The sequence below is a fragment of the Sylvia atricapilla genome, chromosome 9 (genome assembly GCF_009819655.1).
Source record: "Sylvia atricapilla isolate bSylAtr1 chromosome 9, bSylAtr1.pri, whole genome shotgun sequence".
Lineage (NCBI taxonomy): Eukaryota > Metazoa > Chordata > Aves > Passeriformes > Sylviidae > Sylvia > Sylvia atricapilla.
The window spans coordinates 5,987,603-6,010,905 of record NC_089148.1 but is presented as its reverse complement, the minus strand read 5'-3'; the positions used below and the strand labels follow the sequence as shown (position 1 = coordinate 6,010,905).

The following is a 23,303-nucleotide window of genomic DNA, read 5'->3' as shown; positions in this document are numbered from 1 at the left end:
ATTTTACAGGAGGAGCTCTGGCCTCACCCTTCCAGCCACACACACATGAAGGGCTGCTGGGTTTAGACCTGGCCCTTTTGGGCATCCTGCTAACATCTGTTTAAGGAATCAAACAGAGTCTGGTGAGCTCGTTTTATTTCAGTCAGCTCCACCAACACTAGATTAGAAATTGGGAAGGAATTGTTCCCTGTGAGGGTGGGGAAGCCCTGGCACAGGGTGCCCAGAGAAGCTGTGGCTGCCCCTGGATCCCTGGAAGTGTCCAAGGCCAGGCTGGACAGGGCTTTGAGCATCCTGGGATAGTGGAAGGTGTCTATGGAACTGGATGAAATTTAATGAATTTAATGTTCCTCCCAACCCAAACCTGACTGTGATTCTGTAACATTTGCTTATCCATTTTCTATTCTGTGCATCAGCCACGCCATTAATCCAGTCCAGATCTCTCCTGCTAAACCCTTTTAAATCAGCGCACCAAAAACAATTTCTAAAACAAAACATTAAATAAAAAGGGATATACATAAGACACTGATTAAAGACCACTCATGTCCCAGGTTACAAGAAGTCAGAACTGCCTTGGTTTGGCAGAGGGAGAACTCACAGCAGAAGGATGGTTGGGTTTAGTGCAAAATTCTGTGTTAGTCTGAACTCTGTGCCTTCACATTTTCACTCAGATTGATGGGAATTTGGCTGATATTGTGGGCAGTTATCACTGCCTGGAAGAAAAACATCTACATTAAAGTGTATGCTGTACAAAACATCCAAGACAGAGAGAGGCTTTCTGACTCTGGGAGTGTGTAAAGCCCACAGCAGGTAACTCGGTGTCCCTCAGTGTTCACCTGCTTTTCACATCCTCACTGTTTTTAGCCATTTTATTAAATTTAGGTTGCTCTCATCACATTTTGCTGCCTGCACAACTCACCCTCCTCGCCACTGGTCCTAAATCATTTTACAAGCACAAAGACCAAACCCCAACCCCAACACTGATGCTCTTTCCTGACACAGGGACCAAACAGCAGGACAATGATCTTTGGGACTTTAAAAGGCTTCCTTTAGCTGGAAACATGCACTGGCAGCTAGAGGTGAGAAGAAAAGTGGGGTGGGTTTGATCTTGAGCAATGACAGTTCATTAGCTGAACATAAATTTTAAATACATATATTTAACTGTATAAATACCTGTGTTTATAAAGACTGTATCTCAAACAATTTACACTGAAACACTGCTCCCTCACACCACCCCACACCTGCTGCTGGATTTTCCAGCTGTCCCAGCTCACAGCCATGTCACGGAGCATGGTGGAGTCCCCACCCCTGGAGGTGTTCAAAAACCACGTGGATGTGGCACTTGGGGACAAGGTTTAGTGCTGATGCTGGGGCTGGACTGATGGTTGGACTTGATGATCTATTAGGTCTTTCCCAACCTTAATGATTCCATGATCCCTGGGTTCCAAAATAAAAGAAAAGGAAGTGAGCAATAAAGACACAGTGGATTTCAGATGTCAAATTATTCTCTCATTTATTTTGTGGCAGCCCTTGGAAAAAGAGACAGAAAAGACATGGAGGCAACACCAGAGAAGGGCCAATGGTCTGTTGGGGTATTGAAACCTGCTCTGTGTCACCTTAGAATAAATTTCTTTACCTAAAAATGAGCTTAAAAAGTGGTTTTAAACAACGTGTTAAAATAGGCTTAAGCAAATGAGAGTTAAACAGCATCACTAACTTCTGGACTTCTGCAAGGTCAAAAAAGATCAGTCCAAAACAGCTTCCTCCCAGCCTTATAAAGGGAAATCCTAAACAAACTCTGGGACGGCCCACGGCACACGTTTGGATGCAAACCTCCGTCCTTTCAGCCTCTGCTCCCGTCCCTCATCCCAACCCACAGCCCACAGCCAAGAGCCAGAGCCCCACGGAGGAGCTGAGGGACCTTCCCAGCTCTCCAGCCCTCCAGGGTGCCTCTGCCTGCGCTGGCACCATCCAGGCATTAATTAGAGCCAGAAGAAGCAGCGGCTGACCATCACACAAAAATACCCTCTGGCAAATCCCTGGGGTTTGGGAAAACCGGACCGGAAGGGTTTGCAGTGAATCCACAGCTGCAAAGCATCAGTGTCTCTGCTTCCCAACCACGCTGGAGAAACACTTCCCTCCATCTCTTTTAAAGCCACGGTGTTAATTCCGGTTTGTGTGTTCCAGCACACGCCCGGAACGAGCTGTGAGAAAACGTCTGGAGGGAGTTAAGCACCAGCGGGAGGTGGAGGGTGTCTCCAACGTTCTCCTCCTCATCCCAGAATTTACAGAGTGCCTGGCACAAGCCCCGTTCTCTTGTGCTGTCACTGCTGGCCCAGCCATCCCCTCCCAATCCATCCAAAAAGTTGGGTGAGGGGCAGAAATCCAGTTAAATTACAAAATGGTTCCAAACAAATGATATAACTTTAGAATCGTAAAATCATGGAATGGTTTGGGTTGGGGGAAACCTTAAAGCCCATCCAGTGCCATCCCCTGCCATGGGCAGGGACACCTTCCACTATCCCAGGGTGCTCCAAGTCCTGTCCAACCTGGCCTTGGACGCTTCTAGGGATGGGGGAGTTTAGTTTTACCATTGCAGTTTATTCTTCAAAGGCAGAAATTACAGTTTCACACCCAAATAAGCCCAGAGCTTTTTCCCTGCTCAGTTTTGACTTGCGTAAAACACTGTACCTGGGTGAGGATTTGAGAGAGATACAAAGGCCACCTCGAGGTTCCCAGGTCTGGCCAGTTTGGTCACAGTCCTTGTGGAGGACACACTGTAAGAGCATTGTACTGATTAAAGACAAAATATTTAAGTACAAAGTTGGTTTGATGTTAAATTCCCTGATGTTTCTCTGACAGGTCTCGGGACGGGTGGGCTGCTGGCTGCAGATGAAGGTAGAGTGGCAGGGAAGCCCCAGGTGCTGCACAACAGTTCCCTCTGCAGACATCAGACCCAGCTCCCAGACCAGCACCAGTGACCTCATCATAGCTGGGGTTCCCCTTTCTGTGCCCCTGGCTGTGTTCCTGGCACCCCTGAGATCCAGATGGGTCTCTCCAAGCTCACGGCTGCCTGCTTTGGGAGTTCTCTTCCCAGATATCTCCTGACAAAACCTAACGAAACCAGGAGTCTTTTGGCTTGACCTTTGTTCCCTGATTTCAGGTCTGTGGGGCTTGGCACTCAAGGGTTACATGAGAAATCCTGTTCCTGTTGGACCCAGTCCTGTGGGGTTTGGTTTGTCTAAAGGTTAAGGAGCCGCGGTGTCCTTGCTTTGCCCCAGTGCCTGCCCCTCGCATGCACAGCAGTGCTGTGTTTGTGTTGCCATGGGGAATTCCTGGGAACCCTCACAGCCCCTGCCTTCCACCCCTCGTGAGAAGGGCCCTGTGTAACCTCCTGGGTGAGTCACCCTACACAAACCTGTCCATCGCAAGTGCCAGCAGCCAGTGAAGGGTGAATTTACAGCTCCAGGAAACGTCTGCTCGGTCGGCTTTGCTTCCAGTGCACACCAGAGAAAAACCTGTTATGTCAACACAAGTAGTTGCACAACAAGGCTCCTGGCGTTGGATCCCACATCCACTCCTGGGCACAAGCAGCTCTCCTGGAAAACCAGCCCTTTGTGCTGTGTAGAAGCAGCTCTGCAGGTGATCACTCACGCTCAGCGCTCAGGTTTCATGCCATAGACAAAACATGCCCAGGGGAACGGGAAAAGGGCATTGGTGCCGCCCCATTCCCTGCCAAAAAGGATTTTCTTCTCACCAACACTAACACGTGGAGGAGCTCCAATGCTCCCCAGGTCAGTGGGATTTATTCTGAGCATTCCCTTCTGCTGGTAAAGGCAAAGGCAGGCACAGATTTCCAATGCCCATCCCAGCACTGCAGCCTGCTCCAAGGTCCCAAGGAGAGAAGCTCAAGGCCGTGGTGCCAGGTGTCCCAGGTGTCCCACCAGAGCTGTCCTCCAGGGCCCACAACAGCCATTTCCACAGCCCACCAGAGCTGTTTTCCAGAGCCCACATTTCCCAGGCCCCACCAGAGCTGGTTTCCAGACCACACCAGAGCTGTTTTCCAGGAACTGAGCTCACCCCTAAGGCTTTACCACCTTCACCAGTGCAGGATGGCACTTCCATGTCCTTCAAGCTTTAAGGATCTTCCATATGCTACCCCTACAGTAATGTTTGGAGCTTCAAACAATTCATTCTCTAAATCCACCTTTTTCTGCCTCGTAGGGATCACATGCTGGGTTGGAAAAAAAAAAAAATACTGTACACACAAAGCAGAAAAACCTGGATTAAAGGGAGGGGAAAATGCGAAACAAAGGATCACATTTCTAGGTGTGGGAAAACTCTGTTGTTGGTGTCACTTTGTGTGTCAGAAGAGGGGTTTTCCTGCATTATTATTCTCCTTTCACATAATTTTTAATAACGTCTAAAGAACTTCCCTGCTCTATAAGGAATCCAAGATTAAAGGTAGCAAAGACTCATCCTGTGCACTGTCTTGTGAGCTGCCCCCTACCATTGAGCTGCTCCACACTTCTTCACAAAAGAACTGAAAATAGCCCACAAATTATCAAAATAAAACTGTCTGAAAACAGCAGGTGACAAATATAGTTTTATTTTTTATCATCTGGTAACACTGTGATAATATAAACTGTATGAAGACTCTTCCATGAAACAGAGTAGGTACATATTATAAAATAAAAAAATACAAATATGACATTACCAAAAGGAAAGACAACATTTAAAAGAAAATATTACAGTAATATAATGGTACCAGTTCCTTTCTGTATTCCAGAATTTATGGAAAATGTTTAAATTATGCAGCACTAAGATAAGTTACTTTTATTTTCCCTCTTGATTTTAAACATGCACTAACTCAAACAGAAATAAAACCTATTGATCAATACAGGAAATGTTATTAAACCACAGAACTTTGCATATAGACCAACCTAGGCTAGTGGGAGGTGTCCCTGCCCATGGCAGGGGGTGCAATGAAATCAATTTTAAGGTCCCCTCCACCTCCAACCATTCCACAATTCTTTGGTGCAGTGGCTGTTAAAAGAAATGCACTGTAATTATTTCCCTTCCCAGGGATTTACTGATTTTAGCAATTAAAGTTTTCAGAGGTGCAGCTGCATTTTCTGTGCATTTGCCGAGTTACAGCAATACTGGTTGAGATGGTACTAAAAGAATCTCTGGCTCTGCACAGTCTTTCATTATTCAAAGCACTAAGAATTTATTTTTAAAATAGCCAGTAAGGCTTCACATTCTTACCCGGGCACGTTTTCTCAATCTGCCAGTAAACACTGCCACTGTCCCTTTGCAGAAATGTGTTATTTTAATCAAATGCAAAATCACTGTCAATTTATGAAGAAACATTCAGGTCAGAAGTATACAAACTGACAATAATTTAACACATGGTTGCCAGTAGCTCAAGAGTTCAAGCAATGTAATTTTGAGGATGAAATAAGAAAATATCAGAGGTTTCGTTTTTTGCTGAGTGGAACAGACATTCTCATATAGCAGTAAAGTGAATGTCAATTTTTTTTTTTTTCTAATTCCATTTACTCTTCAAGCTATGCCCAGTTTACATCAATTAAAAATCAATTACTCCCCCAAAAGAAACCAGTGTTTATAATTTTATAAGAAAACGAAAAAAGATGCTAAACCAAATGATCTCCAGCTAAGTCCACAGTTTTAAAAACGAGGATCTCAGCCTACTGAAATGTTTTTATTCTTAAAAAAGCAGTACAAAATGCTATTGGAACGTGAACATTCACAAGAAGATGAGCTCAGGAGTGTTGCACAGCCCTGTGAAGAGCAGGGACGCTCCACTCAAGTCCTTTTGACTCCAGTTCCAAAGGCAGGAGCAGCTTCTGGGGCAGGGCAGGGCCAGGCACAGGCTCTACGTGTGGTTGTTGTTGAGGCTGCTCTTGTTGAAGAACCTCCTGGCCTCCACACTGCTGAGGGACACGGAGCAGCGCGAGGGGTTCTGCTTCCTGTACTCAATGCTCTCCATCATTGCCTCCTTGATCACCTGCAGGGAGCACAGCCAGCAGGAAAACTCACATCTGAACCACTCTGGGAGGGACAGAAACAGCCCCTGCTCCTGTTAGCACCTGCTGCTCCCACTTTTAGCTCTGCTCCATCCATCACTGAGCAAAGGGATTGACGAGTTTTAGTACAAATAGTATTTCCTGGGTGTACAAAACACTGATTTTAATGTGGCTAGTAAAAATATGAGGGACGCCACTATCACGAAAAAAAGTCGCCCAAAAATGCACAAAATTTAAAAAGCCCCAGTGAAACTCAGAAGTGTAAATCCAAACATTGAGAAAATCCATATTTCGAGGATGTAGAAAGTAATTACTGAGAAAGATTAAATCTTCACTTTTCTTTCTTTAGTGCTGAGGTAACAAAATAAGTTTAATCAATATAGTGAAGTTTTCTTCACTATAATGATTAAAACCGCCATATCTTTGTCTGGGATGATCATTACACTTCTCACTCCACAGACACTGGGATCATGATGTCATGTTCCGTCAACTATCAGTCACAAATTGTTATTACTGAGTTAGCTAATAAAGAAATTTCCTTAAGAGAAAACTTCCAGTGTCCTGTTTGTCCAATCAGAAGAAAAAACCTGAGAATAAAATCCTGCACGTGATGTTTATGTCTTGAAGAGTTCCCTTTGCTCACTTATCCTGAATGGCTTGGGTCGGTAAAATGGCAAAACTAAGGCAAGAACCGAATGAGAAAATCATACAAACACTAAGGCAAAACCCTGTACCTTCTGTAGAGCAGATTTAAGGCTTTACTCACATCATCCACCTCCCCCTGTAACAATCTAGCCCCTTTAACCCACCATACTTACATTCATATTATTGAGGGTGTTGAACTCCATGAGGTCATGGAGCCTCTTGAAAGCCTCGTTGGAATACTGGAAGTTGAAGGTAGAGAAAGGTGTATCTGGATCATCAAAAATATCAAAGTCTGCAAAATCCTTCTCTTCCTGTGTTTCTCTGGGAATGCCTGAAGAGGACAAATACAAAAATTCCATCCAAATGTTAGGGCTGATGGTTTATTACCTTATTTTAAACTATTCCTTTGAATTAATTCCCTAAGGACTGCAGACAAAGCTTGAGCTGTTTCAGAGGCAAAACATTCCTAGTACATAACCACCAAGTGACTCCAGAGCAACAAGTGGATTCAGCATCAGGAATTGTGAGCTCACCTGGAGCTTTGTACTTCCTGAAGTCAATGTTGGCCAGCACAAAGTGGATGATGGTTGGACAGTCCTTCTCTGAGGAGGTGTCCTTTGGTTTGAAAACATAGCACTCTTTCAAGCCCTCCCGGTCAAACACGTTGGGGTCTATCTTGGGGAAAGGAAGCTTGTTCATTTTGGCCCATTTTTCAGCCAGCAGGATTTCCTGGAAAGAGGAGAAAGACTCAGGTGCATAAAAGCTTCCACTGCGAAGTCAGGAGGTTTGCAGAGACAGGGATTGTGTGGAGTGGTTACTGTAATCCATAAATTATTAAGTATCCAACACAGGAAGGACAGGGAGTCCAGGGGAGGCACCAGGATGAGCAGAGGGATGGAGCAGCTCTGCTGGGAGAAAAGGCTGGGAGAGTTGGGATTGTTCACCTGGAGAGGAGAAGCTTTGGGGTGACCTCACTGTGGCCTTCCTGCACCTGAAGGAGCCGACAGGAAAGATGGAGAGAGACAATTTACAAGAGAGGGAGGGACAGGACAAGGGGGAATGGCTTCCCAGTGCCAAAGAGTAGGTTTAGATGGGATACTGGGGAGAAATCCTTTCCTGTGAGGGTGGGGAGGCCCTGGCACAGAAGCTGTGGTTGCCCCTAGATCTCTGGAAGTGTCCAAGGCCAGGCTGGATGGGGCTGGGAGCACCTTGAGCTAGTGGAAGGTGTCCCTGCCCATGGCAGGGGTGGGATGAGGTCAATGTCCCTTCCAGCCCCAACCACCCTGTGGTTCTCAGGACTAATCAAGTCCATCTCAGCACAGATGACCCAGCAGGACCAACTGAGCACCTCACTCACCCTGCCCAGGCTCCACCACCTGCCGTAATGAGTCACAGGAAGGAATGCGGTCTGCCCCAGAAACCTGGGAGAGTGAATTTACAGAGCTGACAGCGAGGGAGAAGCCATCCATAATTTTATTTTGCAAAGCAGTCCCGGTGCTGTGGCAACCACTGAGAGCTCCTAAACATCAGGCCACACATTGTTGTGCTCAGAGCCAATCCCCGCACACCGCGGCTTCTCCAAGCACACCGAGTGAAGAGCTCTGGAAAACAGGCTTCTTTTTCCTCATGACAACTCAGTAAACAAGATAATTTGTAAATAATGACTCAAAAGCATGTAATGAGGGTGTGTGAGAGGGAGGAGAGGGAAGGTCAAACATCTTTAATCTTGGTTTTCAATGAAATAGGACCCTTCTTTGGACGACTGTTTTGGATACGCAAGAGATGAGGAGATAGTGGGTGTAAAATGGTAAACCAAGGCTCGAGTCATTGAGTTCAGCTGGCTGATTTCCCCACTGCAGTAAAATATTAGAGTGATATCATAGGTACAGGCCCTCTTCTCAAGTGGCATTTGCTCTTTGCAATGCACCAGTGGGACAGAACTGGTTCCTGTTCCTGTCCTCTGCCTCAGGAGTACACCTGTATCTGCCACAGCACACACTTACTTGTGCTTCAGGAACAATGGACCAGTCCCTTCAACAGAGGCTCCTTGAAAACCTGAGGCACCACCTGATTTTCCCAGCATTTTTTATTGTGTTAAGGAATTTGAAAATGATATTTTAGAGAAAAACCTTCAGGGTGCCACTTGAGTGCTAATTAATCTCTCCATGCTCCCCAAAACAGCCCAGAAAACTGCAGCTAGCAAAGACAGAATGCTAAGGGTAGTAGGGGTGACCATATACAGCTTTTTGCATGGACTCCACCCATGGAATGTTAAAAAACGGAGGACAAAGATGTACCAGAGGCAATGGCAGTGCTGTGTCAGCAAATTTAGCTGCTGGAGCAAACACTCTTGACAAAAAAAAAGAGATACTTTCTAATGCAAATAGAATATATTAAAAAAAAAAAAAAAAACAAAAAACAAAACAACACAACAACTCTGGGATTCAGTCAATTAAGGAAAAACAAAGGATCTCAAGGAAGTTTTCTCAGTGCTTTATTCTCTCCAGTAGCCCCCAGAGACCTAAAGATTACAGGAATTTCTCCTTTTTATTCTCCTGTAATTTGGCTTTGCAGTTGGCAGCACTGATCTCAAGCTCATTTTTCTACTGCTGTTATTTTCTAATGTTGTTTTGGGGGTTTTGTCACTCCATAGCAGCTGAAGGAAAAGAATTCTCTGTTCTAACTGAAATTTGCCTGGAAAGCAACAAGAAATGCCAGCTGTTTCTCAAACAGGAATGTTTCCTGATTTCCCTTAAAAAATATTTTAAAAATCTATTTGGGTTTGAAATAAGTGATGCCTTATGGATGGAAAATGTTGGAAAAGACCTCCCAAGATCACACAGATGAACCAAATCCTGCCATGCCCACTAAACCACAGCACAAAACCTCACAGCAGCCTCTGAAGGGCTGGCTTTTCTGTAGCAGTTACCAAAATGCTCCATGAAAAGGCTTTGGGATCAGCTGGAGCTGTGTGGATGTGCAGGTTGTACAGACTGACAGCTGTGCTTTCCACACCTGCTGCAGAAAACAGCCAAGGCACTTACTCCCTGTTTTCCTGTCGCTGTTTTGCTCTGGTCTGGATGGATTTAAGAGTCCCACTTAAACCAGTGCTGGGATTATCCCAGTGAGATGTACATGAACAGTTAGCCCCGATTCCAAAAGGTTATTTATTTAGCAATCCTGAGATGATGCATTTCTGCAAGATGATGACATGAAACCATCCATTTACATCACAGCACACAGAGGAGAGCAGCTGGGCAGAGGGAGACTATGGCAGGGAGAATGACTTAATTGTTTAACTCTGACAAAAAATAAAACTCTGAAATCAGTGCCAAAGCAAAATTTCCATAAAAACAACTGAGCTTCTGCTTCAAAGGAATTTCATTATCCCTCTTTGTGCCAGTTGCCTCATGGAAGGCATGTAAACAGGAACTGAGGCACAGGGCAATATTCTGCCTTGACGTGGAAAGAAATATTCCAAAGCTGTAGATGCAACAGCACTAAGGTTTTTCTGGGACCATATGGAATAGAACTGAGTCACCTTAAACTCCTGAACCCAGGAAAGGAAGGGCCTGTGTCACTTACTTTGAAAGGAGGGCTGGAATCACTCGGCCTGGCTGAAAAATCGAAGGAGATGATGAGATCCACACCTCTTTGGGGCCTTAGGATGAGCGGGTAGGGCAGGTTAAAGGTCAGCCCACTGTCCACGATGTGGATCTTCTTGCTCTTCACATCCAGGGGCTCATAGATCCTCTCAAACTCGTCAGGATCTGTGTGGAACACGGGAAAACCAAACCAAGCAGGGACAGCTGAGTTAGGAACTGAGGTTCTGATGAGCTTTCCAGTGTCTCCTTTGGTTCTGGAGAGAGTATAGCATTTGGACTGCACAGTGGATCCCAGGTAAACACAGCATGAACTCAATTGTAACTAAAACTCTTAAAAACTGGAGAGTGAGGTGAAAAGCCAGACCTGGAAGGGCCCTCAGGAGGCCAAGTGCAAGAGGCAGACCCAGAGGTGGCCTGAGGCAAACCAAAAGGGATAAACACACAGACTTGATCCCAGCCCTCCCACCTTCACTTTCATCCCAAACAATCCATACACAAAGGAAAAAGTTTATGGGATGTTAGGGCACATCTAGGGCTGCCACAGGATGGTGCCAGACTCTGTTCAGTGGTGCCAGTGACAGGATGAGGAGCAATGGCCATGAACTAAAACACAAGTTCCACCTCACCATGAGGAAGAGCTTCTCTCCCTGGAGGGTGCAGAGCCCTGAACAGCTGCCTAGGGAGGGTGTGGAGACATCCCAAACCCCTCTGGACGTGGCCCTGTGTCACCTGCTCTGGGTGACCCTGCCTGGGCAGGGGCTGCACTGGGTGATCTCCAGAGATCTTCCAACCCTAAGATTCTGTGATCCCCTCAGTGTCCCACAGCCCCTGCCCAAACCTATTCCCCCAGGTTCCCTCCCAATCCCACGTCCTTCCCAGCACTCCCAAATTTGCCCAAAAATCCTCAGCGTGGCTCTGCCCTTCTGTGACACTTGTCTGTGTCTGCTTCTGCTCATTAAACTGGGACTATCAGGTCTTGTTTTCAAACCTGTGCCAGACCTAATGACCTCACCACATTCACCACTCCACCAGGAACAAAAAGAACTAGTGACCCATATCCATATCCATAATTTAGGCATTGGATAGAATTTCCTGTCAGTCACTTGCTGCTGGTGCTGTCCCAGTGTGATATCCACCACTCTTCTCTCTAAGCCCAATGTGATGATGTTTCTCTCTAGCCCCAACATTCCTTCCCTGGGAGTCTTCACACTTATCCAGGTCTCTGGACACCAGAAAATGAAAGACTCTGAACACTCTGGACACTACCAAACTACTCCTGCTGTACTTCAAACTTTTCCCCTGACAGTCTTTTTCTAATTCCAGACCTTACAAATATTTCCAGTGCATGGTTTTGCTTTTTAACAAAAATCTAATGCTCATATCTGTAGAGGGCAGTGTAATGTAAGGAATGCTGAATAGAAAAATATAATTATTTTTCCTGGCACCTGGCATCACCTGGCAAATGAATTTCCTGGCACCTACTTATTGATAATGACAGTAATCTGAAAAGAAAAAATAGGGTATTTTTGAAGCAAACAAAATCCATTAAAATTAATTCTAACTCTTGTCCCTCTCATTTCAGGAGCAGCATGTTGTGAGCACCAAACAAAATCTTAAAACGGATGATTTCTTTTTCTTATTTCTGTTGTTATTTATAAGAGGAGCCTTTTCTAAGTCATGAGGCACCATTTTCCCCACTATTTGCCTTGATTTCTAAAGGAGAGAACACACTTCAATCATTGCCTATTGCTAAAGGGCTATGTGTGTTTATAAACCTATTTTAGAAGCAGATATATTTCATAATCATTAATGAGCATAAATGAATGAAAATATATCAATTAAAATTAAAAAAACACAATTAAAAAAACTGGAAAAACCCCACACTGACTACAGCTCCCTTTAGCACAAGTAGACCAATTTTGTTTTCCTCTTCTTGTTTAAAGACAACACGTCAAATATAATTTTACCCTTGTTCTCACTAGAACTTCTAAGGAATTGCAAAACTATTTTTCTTCAAGTTTTGTCTTTTCTTATGCTATAAAACTTGAATTTGAAGGGTCCTTTAATCAAGAATGGCATCAGCTATAACAGTGTTTGTGATGGGAGTGTTTTTACTGCCACACAAACTTCCTCCCAACACTGAAGAACGAGTTGCTTACAGCCCTCATGACCCTAAAATCAAATTTATCAAAATAACCCTACTATATTTTGAAGGAGAAAACAGCTTAATGTTGTCAATAAATTTATAACAGCCATATAAATGGGTTTCAGTAATCACAGTCTTCATAGAATCCCAGAGCCTGGGACATGAATTTTCAGCCTTTTAGGAAAGATGCATTCCTATTACCAGCACCTTCCAGTCCATCAAACAGCAAACTGGGAGAAAATGGGATGATGGGACACTTGGGGACAGGTGCTGGGTTGATGGTTGGACTTGATGATTAAAGGTCTTTTCCAGCCATAACAACTCTGTGGGTCTGTGTTTACCAGCCCAGCTCCATATTTAGCCAGTTCAGTTGATTTCCCAGCAATGGGATACACAGATATTTGTTAGGAAATCATAAAGAGGGCACATCCTAGAGACCAAATCTGCCACAGCTCCAGTGGAAGGAGGGGAGATGAGAAGGGCATTTGCTACTGACGTCCATCTACTACAGCTGTTTCCATAAATACTGAAATAAGGAAGCAGAGATTAGGGGTTATTTTCCCCCATTGTTAGGCACTTGGCATTTTCTCAAATCGTTCTGGTGTGTTGTAACATCAAGCAAAGACACAGAACAACTCTTGAGTTTACAATGAAATCATCCTTGATGTAATAAGCAAATGCTTATCATCACCTCCACAAATAGAATCTGTGGAAAAGCAAAGCCAAGGGTTTTACTTCCAGCCCAAGCAGCTGGGATCTCTGCTGCAGGCACTGCAGACCCTAAATTCAATCCTCAGTAATGACTGTAAGATTGCCTTAGGTCAGCCACAGTTCATCCTCTGCAGAGGGTTTAGGACAACTGGAGATGGAAAGTATTATTGATATCCTTTTTTATTCACTTACTTCTCCTTTGGAGTGTCTGGCAATAAAGGAGAGCAAGTCTTAAAGCAATACAGACTTCTCTCTGCACTCAAGCTGACAGGTAAACTGCCAGTGCTAGGAATAAATACGCACAGCTTAAATGCATCCAGTGCCACGGTAATCTAAGCATTTAAATTTTACACCACAGTCTCCTTTCTATCTGCGCCTCTGGGCTGCTCAGCTATTCCATATATCAGGAAAATTCACAGCATTAAAATGTAGATACACTCATCACACTACTGAATGATTACATTTTATATTAACTACTGACATTTCAAGAGGTTTTTAACTATTCTTGACTATAATGTTGCAACCACTCACAGCTGTCAGATCTGAGCTGTTACTGCAGGTTTATGAATGTGGGCTTTGGCTAACAGCAAAAAACTGCAGTCATGTCAAACTTTTCCCATTTTAACCCACAGAAGTTTCAGACACGCCAAAGTAATTGTGTCAGAGGTGCAGAGTTCTATCAAACCAGCAATTTATTTCCATTGAAATCAAATCCCAGGAAGTTGATAGTTGATTCTGAAGAATATTCACGTGTCTTAATTATGCCAAATTCTCAACAGCTGTCATTTTTTCCTACCATAAATTTCCTACCCACTTTCCTGCCTCTTTTCCACTACTATAAATATTAAGACTACCCAGTTGTAAACACCTCTGAGATGACAGAAATATTTAGAAAGTGGAGTCCAGATGGAAATTACTCTTCAAGCCCTGCAAGGGATTTGTTACATCAACAAATACACATTAGAGCACGGCTGCTATTTAAGCTTTTAAATGACATCTGGTATTTACTGTTGCTTAATGAGTGGTTGGGACAATCTCCTTCCTCTGAATAGGAAATGAGGGCTGAGGAGACTGTTGCTGTCGCCAAAGATGGTTGGTGGGGCTGTGCTGGGAGGATCAGCCTGGAGGGAACACCCCCTTCAGATAGGTGTAGCTCTTCTTTGCTTGATGGATCACAGAATCATGGGATGGGTTGGGTTGGAAGGGACCTTGAAGACTGCTCAGTGCCACTCCCTGCCATGGGCAGGGACACCTTCCACTATCCCAGGTTGCTGCAAACCCTGTCCAGCCTGGGCTTGGACACTTCCAATGCCAGAAGAACACCAAGAAATTAACTGCCTTTCACTGAGCAGATTGCAGTGAACACTAAGGCAAAAGCTCCAAAATCCTAACCAAACACAATTATTCTTCACAGCTACTGTCTCACACACCACATCTTTTATGGAGTGGGGGAAGACTTTGAACTTCTTTTACAAATTCGTATTTTTCTGAAATTCTTATCCTCTATCCGCATTCTAGCTTAAGCCAACGTAAAATGTGGATGTGCACCTGCACATCAGGGACCCTGGAATGTTTTGTCAGGTGGATTCACACTGGGAGAAACATGGTGTCAGCAATGTAAGAACCTATCAACTGTGTCAGGGCAGGGTCAGGTTGGAGCTCAGGGAAAGATTCTTCCCCCAGAGGGTGCTGGCACTGCCCAGGCTCCCCAGGGAATGGGCACAGCCCCAAGGCTGCCAGAGCTGCAGGAGAGTTTGGACAACACTCCCAGGGATGCACAGGGTGGGATGTTGGGGTGTCAGGGCAGGGTCAGGAGTTGGACTCCATGATCCTGGTAAGTCCCTTCCAAAATTCATTGATTTTGTGATCCCACAAGTGAAGAAGCATGTTGCCTCCAGGGTTTTTTCAAAAGACAAAGACAGCAGATGAGCTACAAAGGTTTTGCAACAGGGAAGCCCTGCAGAACAAGGAAAGGTTTCATTTCCACCAGCAGGCTTAGCATCAATAAGAGCCATGGAACAACCGGAATACCCTTTGGAGAAGCCAAGACAGTGAGGAAGTGTTTGTAACAAAGCGCAGCATACACAAAAGCAGTTTGGTCCCCTTCTGCCAAACGAAGAGCCACTGTCCCTCCAGTGCCTGTTCCACATGCTGTGCCAAGGGACAGGGCAGGGAGCAGACAGAGGTCACTGTGTGGTGCCCTTTGAGCCTCCCAGTCCCCTCACAAGCTCCACTGCTGTTGTGCTGCTGTGACCTTACTGCGCTGGGAACTCGCTGCCTCTGGCTCCATCAGCAACCACACCCAGCACCATTCTCTGGGAACTCACCTGCCACTGCTGCCGGCTCCTCCTCCTCCAGGGACTCCTGGGTGAGCAGCTCTGCCAGAGGGGACAGGGGGTAGCAGCTGTTGAGGTTCAGCCCCAGCATGAAGTTGTGCACCTTGCCAGCGCGGCCCTCGCGCGTGTTGAACAGGGCGCTGTCCCCCACCAGGGCCATCAGCATGCGCTGCACCCAGCTCTCCTGGCTGCTCTCCTGCAGCCTCTCCCGCCTGGCCTCGGCGCCCCCCGTGCCTGCACACAACAAGGGAAACACCCAGCAGTGCTATTTAAACACAGCAAGTGTCACAGCAGCATTTCAGCGTTATAAAATAAAGGACCTACAAAAACTAAAAAAAAAAATGCTTTCAACAAGCCGGGGGCTGGATGATGGAGCTTTGCCACAGGGATGTCAGAGGAGTGCAGAGAATTCATCCTTGCAACTTCACAGCCCAGGGAAACCCCTTCATCTGCACCACAGTAGTGGGAGTGTGTCCATCAGGAAAACAAACTGGGAATGTGAGATGACCTGAGCAAGACTTAATTAGTCTGAGGCCTTTCTCTGTAAGCTCTGCTGGGCTCAGGGATAGACCTGAGCTGACAAGACCTGTATCTGATGTAGACATAAATTCATCTGAATGTGCACTGACAACCTTCTTCATCTTTCCTGCCTGTTAGAAATCCAGCCTTCCTTAGGAAAGCAGAGTTGGTCTGCATAAAGGATAATGCTATAGCATGGAAATTCTAAAATACCTGAAATTATCACTACAGTAAACTGTAAACTACAATTAATATCTGGCTTTAATTAACTGAAGAGTACAATGAAAGATCCAGACTTAGATGTCTGCTGTTGGAGCTCACACTAAAAATAACCTGAACTGGCACCACCCTGCATTCATTCTGACCTGTCAAAACTTGACTTTTTGGGGTGTTTTGGATAAGAAGATAATTCAGGCTCAAGCTTGATACTTTAAATCCAGCTTTTAAACTTGCCTCTTCAACCCAGGTTTTAAAGGAGCTGAGTTTTATGTAAGTAGAGAGAAAAGAAGCATCAGGAGAAGTCCAATTACTGTCCAATAACATTCTATGGAAGTGAGAAGGATTTCCAAGTGTTTACAATCCCAGATTTGTTGGTTATTCACTATGGATACAAACTAGGAGAGAAATGTGTTTGGTGCTGGCAGTAGTGTTTAAACAGGAAATCCATAAATAAACACAAAACTTGGTACCACCTACAGTTTTACACATAAAGGGAATTGAAGAAGCAATCACTGAGCTGAGCTAATGACATAATTATCTCTCTCACCGTATAGGATTTTCTTTTTTTTTTTTTTTTTTTTTCTGTAGATCCTGAAATCACAAACAGCTGCAATCCCATCTTTTCTCCACTTGTTAAAAATAAAACCAGATTTTTTGCAGGTGAAAATCACCCCAAAAATATCATCAAATACAGAAAGCTGACTAAGAACACCAGAAATCTCCAGGTGCTTTAGGTACTTAGAGATAATCGTCAATAGAATAGTTTCTTCCCACTGCCCAACATTCCCTTTGTGGTTGTGCCTCTTCTGGGCACCTGGATTTGGGCACTGCTACAAACACTGTGCCATGCAGGAGGAATTACCTGTATTAGATGTCATTTGTAAAGGTGCTAGAAGACACTTGTGAATGCTGGAAACACCCATTAAACCATTATCTGGTAAATATTTGATCAAGAAGCCCTTGAAAACGATGGAGTGTTGGTTTAGGGGGCTGGCAGCAATTCCAAGGTGCCTCTGTGCTCAGCAGCTAGCTGGAAACAGACTTCTGGAGAGCTCTGGCTCAGCAAACCACATTTTTGGGTGTACGTGCAATTCCAGACTTCCAGACATGTGAGAGAATCACTTGATGATCAGCTTGAGCAGGAGACATGAAGGGAAGCCCAGAACCTCCTGGGGTCTCCTGTTCTCTACTTTGCTGAGCTACACAAAAGCTAATGGAAAAAGGAAATGATGAAATGGAATTTGAGCATTTCCTTACCTTTTGGATGCTGTGATTCATCTTCACTGTCTGAGCTGTCATTGCTCACAAGGTGCTTTAGCCTAATATTTTCTGTTGAAAGAAACAGAAATTCCTTTAAACTGCTGGGGTTTATTTGGCAGAAAAGTTAAGAATTTCAAAGCAATCTGAGTCATAAAATTCTCACACTCATCGTAATAGAAAATACAGCTGAAGAGATGGGATCTGCTGTGGACATTAGAATGTGAGCAGCAGGTATTGGATTTAGTCTGCAATTTTTGGGCTGGAAAAGAAAATGTAACCCTCAAGCAATCCCTCCCACTCCCCTCTGCACCACATACCAGACATACTTTATTAACTTTCATTGAAACGTAGATGTTTAGCTCGTGTCCTCTCAGTAGCTCCTACTGAACTAGGAAAATGTCACTGTGGTGTCAAGGTGGAACTGGGACATCTCCAGCTCTGGTCCACACTGTGGTTCAAGTCACACGCGTATTTTCACATCTGATCCCACTTCAAAGAGTATTTTTTAAATGATATGTGAAATGAGTCACAGGTAACATTCTGTGTTCTCACTACCTTTCAAAAGGACTTTTCCATGATCACATTTACTGACCGGGAACCTCCATGAGCAGTTAACACTCATGATTTGTATCAGAAATAGGAACCTGGAGGTCGCATTCTCATCCATGAAGAAGAGATTATCAAAGAGTGAATTCCATCCATTAGGAGGCAGACAGAGAGTATTATTTAAAAACTATCTCAATCTACATTTTCTCTTGTTGCTCTTCAGAAAGATCTGGCTGCCTACGACAATTTATTGGTCAGATCTTCCCCTGTAATGCTGCCTTCTCAATAGGAAACGAAAGTGTAAAAAACCTTTTATCATTAACTACATTCTCAGATAAAACTTGATAAAGTCCATCCAAACCAAGCCACAATTCTTTGTTTACAGTCATCTTGCCATTTGTGTGCCAGAAGTGAAACCAAAACCACTCAATTAGCAAGCAAAGGACCAGATACCAACAGGCTGTGGTTAGAATGGAGCAATTTAACAGCCCAGAGATAAGAAAGTTTAGGTCCATTTTGCTAATCCCTTTAATAACACAGCCCAATGTCAAGAGACTACACAAGTAACTATCAAATACTTGTCAGCTTCTGCCCTCCAAAACTCACACAACAACATAAAGAGAGGACTCTATGAACTACCAGAAGAGAGTTGGATAGATGCATGTGACTTTCAGCAGCTCTGACTGACCAGAAACAGAAGTGAAAGAAAGGAAAGAACACTCCCAGTGCTCCTTCCCCACGTCAGCAGCATCCAGCAGTGCCAGCTACTAAAGGTAATTAATTCCAGATTCTTAAATGACTACCAGCAGTGCCATCCTTCCAGAGGGAGAATCTTGCTAGTAATTGCTCTGCATAGTGGAATTATTTATTAATAGTACCTAATTCTTCTTCCATGGTGGGCCCTTCATTCTGAGAATTGGAGACACCAAGGACTCTGTTAAATAATATTGAAAAAGCACTGCCCCAGACACCTGAAAGAGAAAAAAAATAAACAATGAATGGTGCTTGGCAGAAAGAAAATAAACTCCACGTATCTTAATAAGCACTTGGTTGCTCTCTGAACACACCTCTGAGTTTGGAGCAGGCCAAGTCATAAGCTCCGATGTCCAAATCAAAACCAACCAATGGAAACAAGAAACCAATAAACAATGCCAATCCATATCTGTGAAATCTTTCAAATTAGTGTCTTCCAACAAACTGAGAGCTCTACTTCCTGTCTCCCACTTTGTGTGACTGCATTTAGAAGTCCATAAACTACTGAAATTGCTTTTATTTTCAAAGTTCTTTCTGTCACATACTCACCCATCAGGAAATGCAAGGGATTTTCAGCATACTTCTTCACCACTGTGCCCATAAAAAACTTGCTTCCAAACAAATCAGGAGACATGAAGGTGCCATACTTGGCCATCCCAATTTCATATGGACTGAATTCCACCCAGTCTGCAAAGTCAGAAACAAAACTGCTCAGTCAGAAATCTCAGCCTGAATAGAAACAGAGGAGGAAAACACAGAAATGAACCAAGCAAAGAAATTTTAGTGAAATGGGAAACCAGATAATAATTATGAATATCAAATCAAGGTCAGTGATGTCTCAGCAGGGAAAGAATCCTCATTCTCTCTTATCACAATAAACGTTGGTGAAAAGAATGAGGTTGGAAAGCCAAAGGTATAAAAGGAGAGATCACAAATGAGCAATACACAGTCACATCTGGTTTTCATTCCCTGCTACACATGGGTCTCAGCTCCAAGCTGCTTTTCCTTCACTGCAATTCCACCAAAAATTTGGAGAGCAGTGACAGAGGTGGCACAAAACCAATCATTGAATATCCCAAGGGCTGTGAAATATTCTAGCAGAGGCATTTGGATTCTATCCAAACCTGAAGTTTTGCAGGAAATCCGATATTAAAAGGCAAAGCTGAGAGGCAGCTGATAAACTCATCAATTCAACCACTGCCAAAGGTATCTTTAAAAGTCCATTTTATCGAGCAGAGAGCTCAAGAAAAATATGGAATAAAATGTTCAAATGCATTTTCTGATCTTAGCAGATCAGAAGTGATTTGCATTCTATTAATGCAATAGAAAGTCTTTGAAAATGGATCTTAGCTGACTTGGAAACACTTTTTTTTATACCAGTGGAGTTGCTTCCATCAGAGAACTCAGTTCAAAAAGGGAGCAAGTAAGAAACAAAATATGACTTCTCTTTTTAGTATGTCACCCATTCATCTATTTCACCTTCCCTATTTTTAGCAGGGATTGATTTCACTGGAAATTAATCAGACGTAATTCTGAAAAAGAAAGGCAAAAGAGACAGCTTTGAAATATCCCCACATGTCATGGAACGCCATCCACCCTCAGGATATTCCTGCTGACGTGTGGAGCAGAAGGTGAACACCTGTCCTGAAAAGGAAAGGTTTAATCATGACTGCTGGGAGTTTCATTGCACAGGGTAATGCTTATCTGAGCTAAGTCAAATACATCCTATTTTCCAAATAAATCGCCCACAAATCTTCATGTTCATGGGAGCAGAAGGAAATTCCTTTGAAGACCCAGTCCAGGAATTTCATATTTCCCTTTGGCTGTATAAACATGAATTGGCAGATATGTATTCAGAACCAGTGTGACAGCAAAGCTGAACTGAGAATTAGAATTAATTTGTGTTAGTCCACCTCTAGCTTGCATTTGCACTGAAGGGGATTCTTCAAATCACAAAGCCTGCTCAGGGAAATAAAAATTCTGCCTTAAATCCAATGTAAGTTAGGAAGTGTCAATATTATGTTCAATATTCACTGTAGCTCTCCCATCAGGAACAGCTAAAAGAAGGAACAGACCTTAAAATAAGAAGCAATCAAGATCTAGCACCCTCTATAATGACAGAGATGTCAGCCTCAAAAGGCAGACACAAGATCCACTGGCACAGGGAATACCTTTTTTTAGAAGAAAGTAAAGCCTCCAGGTGTGATCCTGATCTTGCTTAGAGAAAGGCATCATTAACAAAAGGTGATTTTGGTTTTAAAACAATAACCCAAATAAAATTTATTGAAAAACAGAAGTTCATCCAAACCCCAAAATACTCCTATTTTCAAACAAAAATGTATCAGTTTCTTAAGTAAAAAGACACATTTTTCCATTAAATATTTAGCCTAATTTACAATTTCTCATTTTTATTTCCAGCCAAAGCTTTGACAGCACCTTCTCCAAATAACTATTTTAGGAAATACAGTGACATATAAACCTGAGGCAAACCACCTGGCACTTCCCTTTCCATCTTGTATATAACTATATAACTATATATATATATATATGCAGACATCCTTATCTTTGTGTAGCATCTTCCTCAACTGGACCCACTCTCAACTGAAGTTACCAGAGGGGATTAAAACCTATGGAACAAATACAAGTAAAAGGGGTTTTTTGTGCCACCAACAGTGCTTCACACTGGGCAAGAAGTGAAGGAGAGGCATTATATCTAATTTGTTTGTCCAGTGTTAATCATGGAATCATTGAAGTTGGTAAAGACCTCTAGGATCATTGAGTCCAACTGATGATTTCACCCTTCTCTGAAAGAGAAGATGACTGAAGATATTTTGCTTTCCCTGTTTGATATACTAATTTAAACATCTCTTCCCTGTTGGAGTCACCAGGTTTCTCTTTGGCTTGGCATTCCTACCTGAATATGCAATCACCTATCCCTGAGTAACACTCTGTCAGATTCCCAGAAGTCAGATGCAAGTAGTCTCAGGTGCATTAAAAAAAATGTTCTTTTTTTAACCAGCCACACACCTCTCTCCTTGCCACAAGTGACTCAACACAGATTAGGAACACACCTGCAAACATCAGCTCTGAGACATCCGGTTTGACGTGCAGACAGGTGAAGAGTGGCAGAGCACATTGGGCATTATTGACCTTCTCTTTCATATTGCTCAGAGTGGCGTCCATCCTCTGCAGGGAAAGAAAGACATCAGTCACAGACACATCCTGCTGAGATATATATACACACATATATACACATATATAAATATCACTTATTTTTACTTTATATAAAGATCTGGGAGACAACTCCTGTCAATGACATTTGAGAAGGAAAGTTTTTCACTGATTTTGTCAGGTTCTGATTTAAATGAAACATCTGTGCATTTTTTTCACCCCTTGGTAAACAGGGACTTCTAACCAACCTCACACAACCATTAACAGACTTTCAGCATCAGGATTCTATACATCTGCCACTAAAAGCTGTGTTGCCTCTTTTTCAGTGTTTTAAATTGTTTAAAGCCCACTGTCGGTGTACACTCATGAGGGACAGAAGTGTATAAAACACATCTGCAAAGTTATTGGCACATTTCAATCTTGCCATAGGATCAAATCCAGCTGCTGCTCACCTAACTCATTTGAACTGGAAGTCTTTGTGTCTGATTCAGCCAATTAGGAATTTTCAATTCTAGAATACAACAGTATGAAGCTCTCATGTTGTCTTTTTAAAAAACAAAACAAAACAAAACAAAAAAACAGGAGGATCTGTCACATTGAAATTAGTATTCTTTTAAGCAAATGCTGTTTCTTACAGTAAAATGTGCACCCTTTATTAAATGTCACTAATGTAATTTCAAAAAAAAAAAAAATAGTAACAGTGGGAATTATCTAAAAGAGTATGACAGCTTTAACAGCATCAGAAGCGAGCACTCACATCATGGATCAGGGTTTCCCCTATGAGCATCCCAAAGATGTCAGTGAAGGTGACGGGCTGCCCTGAGCTCTTCTTGTTCCACAGAGCATCAATGTAGCGTTTGACCTTCTGGGGGGTGAGCAGCAGCAGCGGGTTGTGGCTCACAGAGTGCATCAGCTCCTCATTGATCTCCTTCGGGCCCTTGGCCGGGAAATCTGGGTGGGAATACAGAGTTGACATGTACCTGCAACGGCAAACAGGCTCTGTGAGCATCAAACCTGCTGCAGTGGCAGCTGCCTGAAAGCTATGAAAAGCTCATCAGTGAGCTACTGATTAAATCAGGTTAATTAACTCTCCGTTTATACAGCAAATTGTCCTTTCCTTTATCTCAAAGCACAGAAAGCTGAGCAATTTCTTCTAAATATAAGCATAGGATCAAGCACTCTACACGCATTTTCTATAATGTACATGAAGTGATAAAAGAGTTCTCTCTCTTTTTTTCTTTTTTTTTTTTTTTTTTTTTTGTTCAGGGGATAACAGACAGAACATCCTAAGCTGAGAGGAGCTCTTCCAGTCTGCACAGCTGTTTGGCAGACTGGAGGTCCTAGA

At 43.5% G+C, this 23,303-nt stretch overlaps 1 protein-coding gene across 1 annotated transcript in view; it reads right to left on the bottom strand.

Moving 5' to 3' along the window:
- Positions 1 to 4,590: 4,590 nt before the first annotated feature.
- Positions 4,591 to 23,303, bottom strand: part of PLA2G4A (phospholipase A2 group IVA) — a 58,370-nt gene continuing 39,657 nt past the window's right edge. The window contains exons 10-19 of the mRNA XM_066324693.1: positions 22,716 to 22,938; positions 21,859 to 21,973; positions 19,337 to 19,474; positions 18,913 to 19,005; positions 17,486 to 17,557; positions 15,482 to 15,724; positions 10,278 to 10,462; positions 7,226 to 7,421; positions 6,866 to 7,023; positions 4,591 to 6,028 (exon numbers count right to left, since the gene is read on the bottom strand). Of these exons, the coding sequence (XP_066180790.1) occupies positions 5,897 to 6,028; positions 6,866 to 7,023; positions 7,226 to 7,421; positions 10,278 to 10,462; positions 15,482 to 15,724; positions 17,486 to 17,557; positions 18,913 to 19,005; positions 19,337 to 19,474; positions 21,859 to 21,973; positions 22,716 to 22,938 (1,555 nt within the window). The 3' untranslated portion in view covers positions 4,591 to 5,896. The remainder of the gene's footprint in view (positions 6,029 to 6,865; positions 7,024 to 7,225; positions 7,422 to 10,277; positions 10,463 to 15,481; positions 15,725 to 17,485; positions 17,558 to 18,912; positions 19,006 to 19,336; positions 19,475 to 21,858; positions 21,974 to 22,715; positions 22,939 to 23,303) is intronic.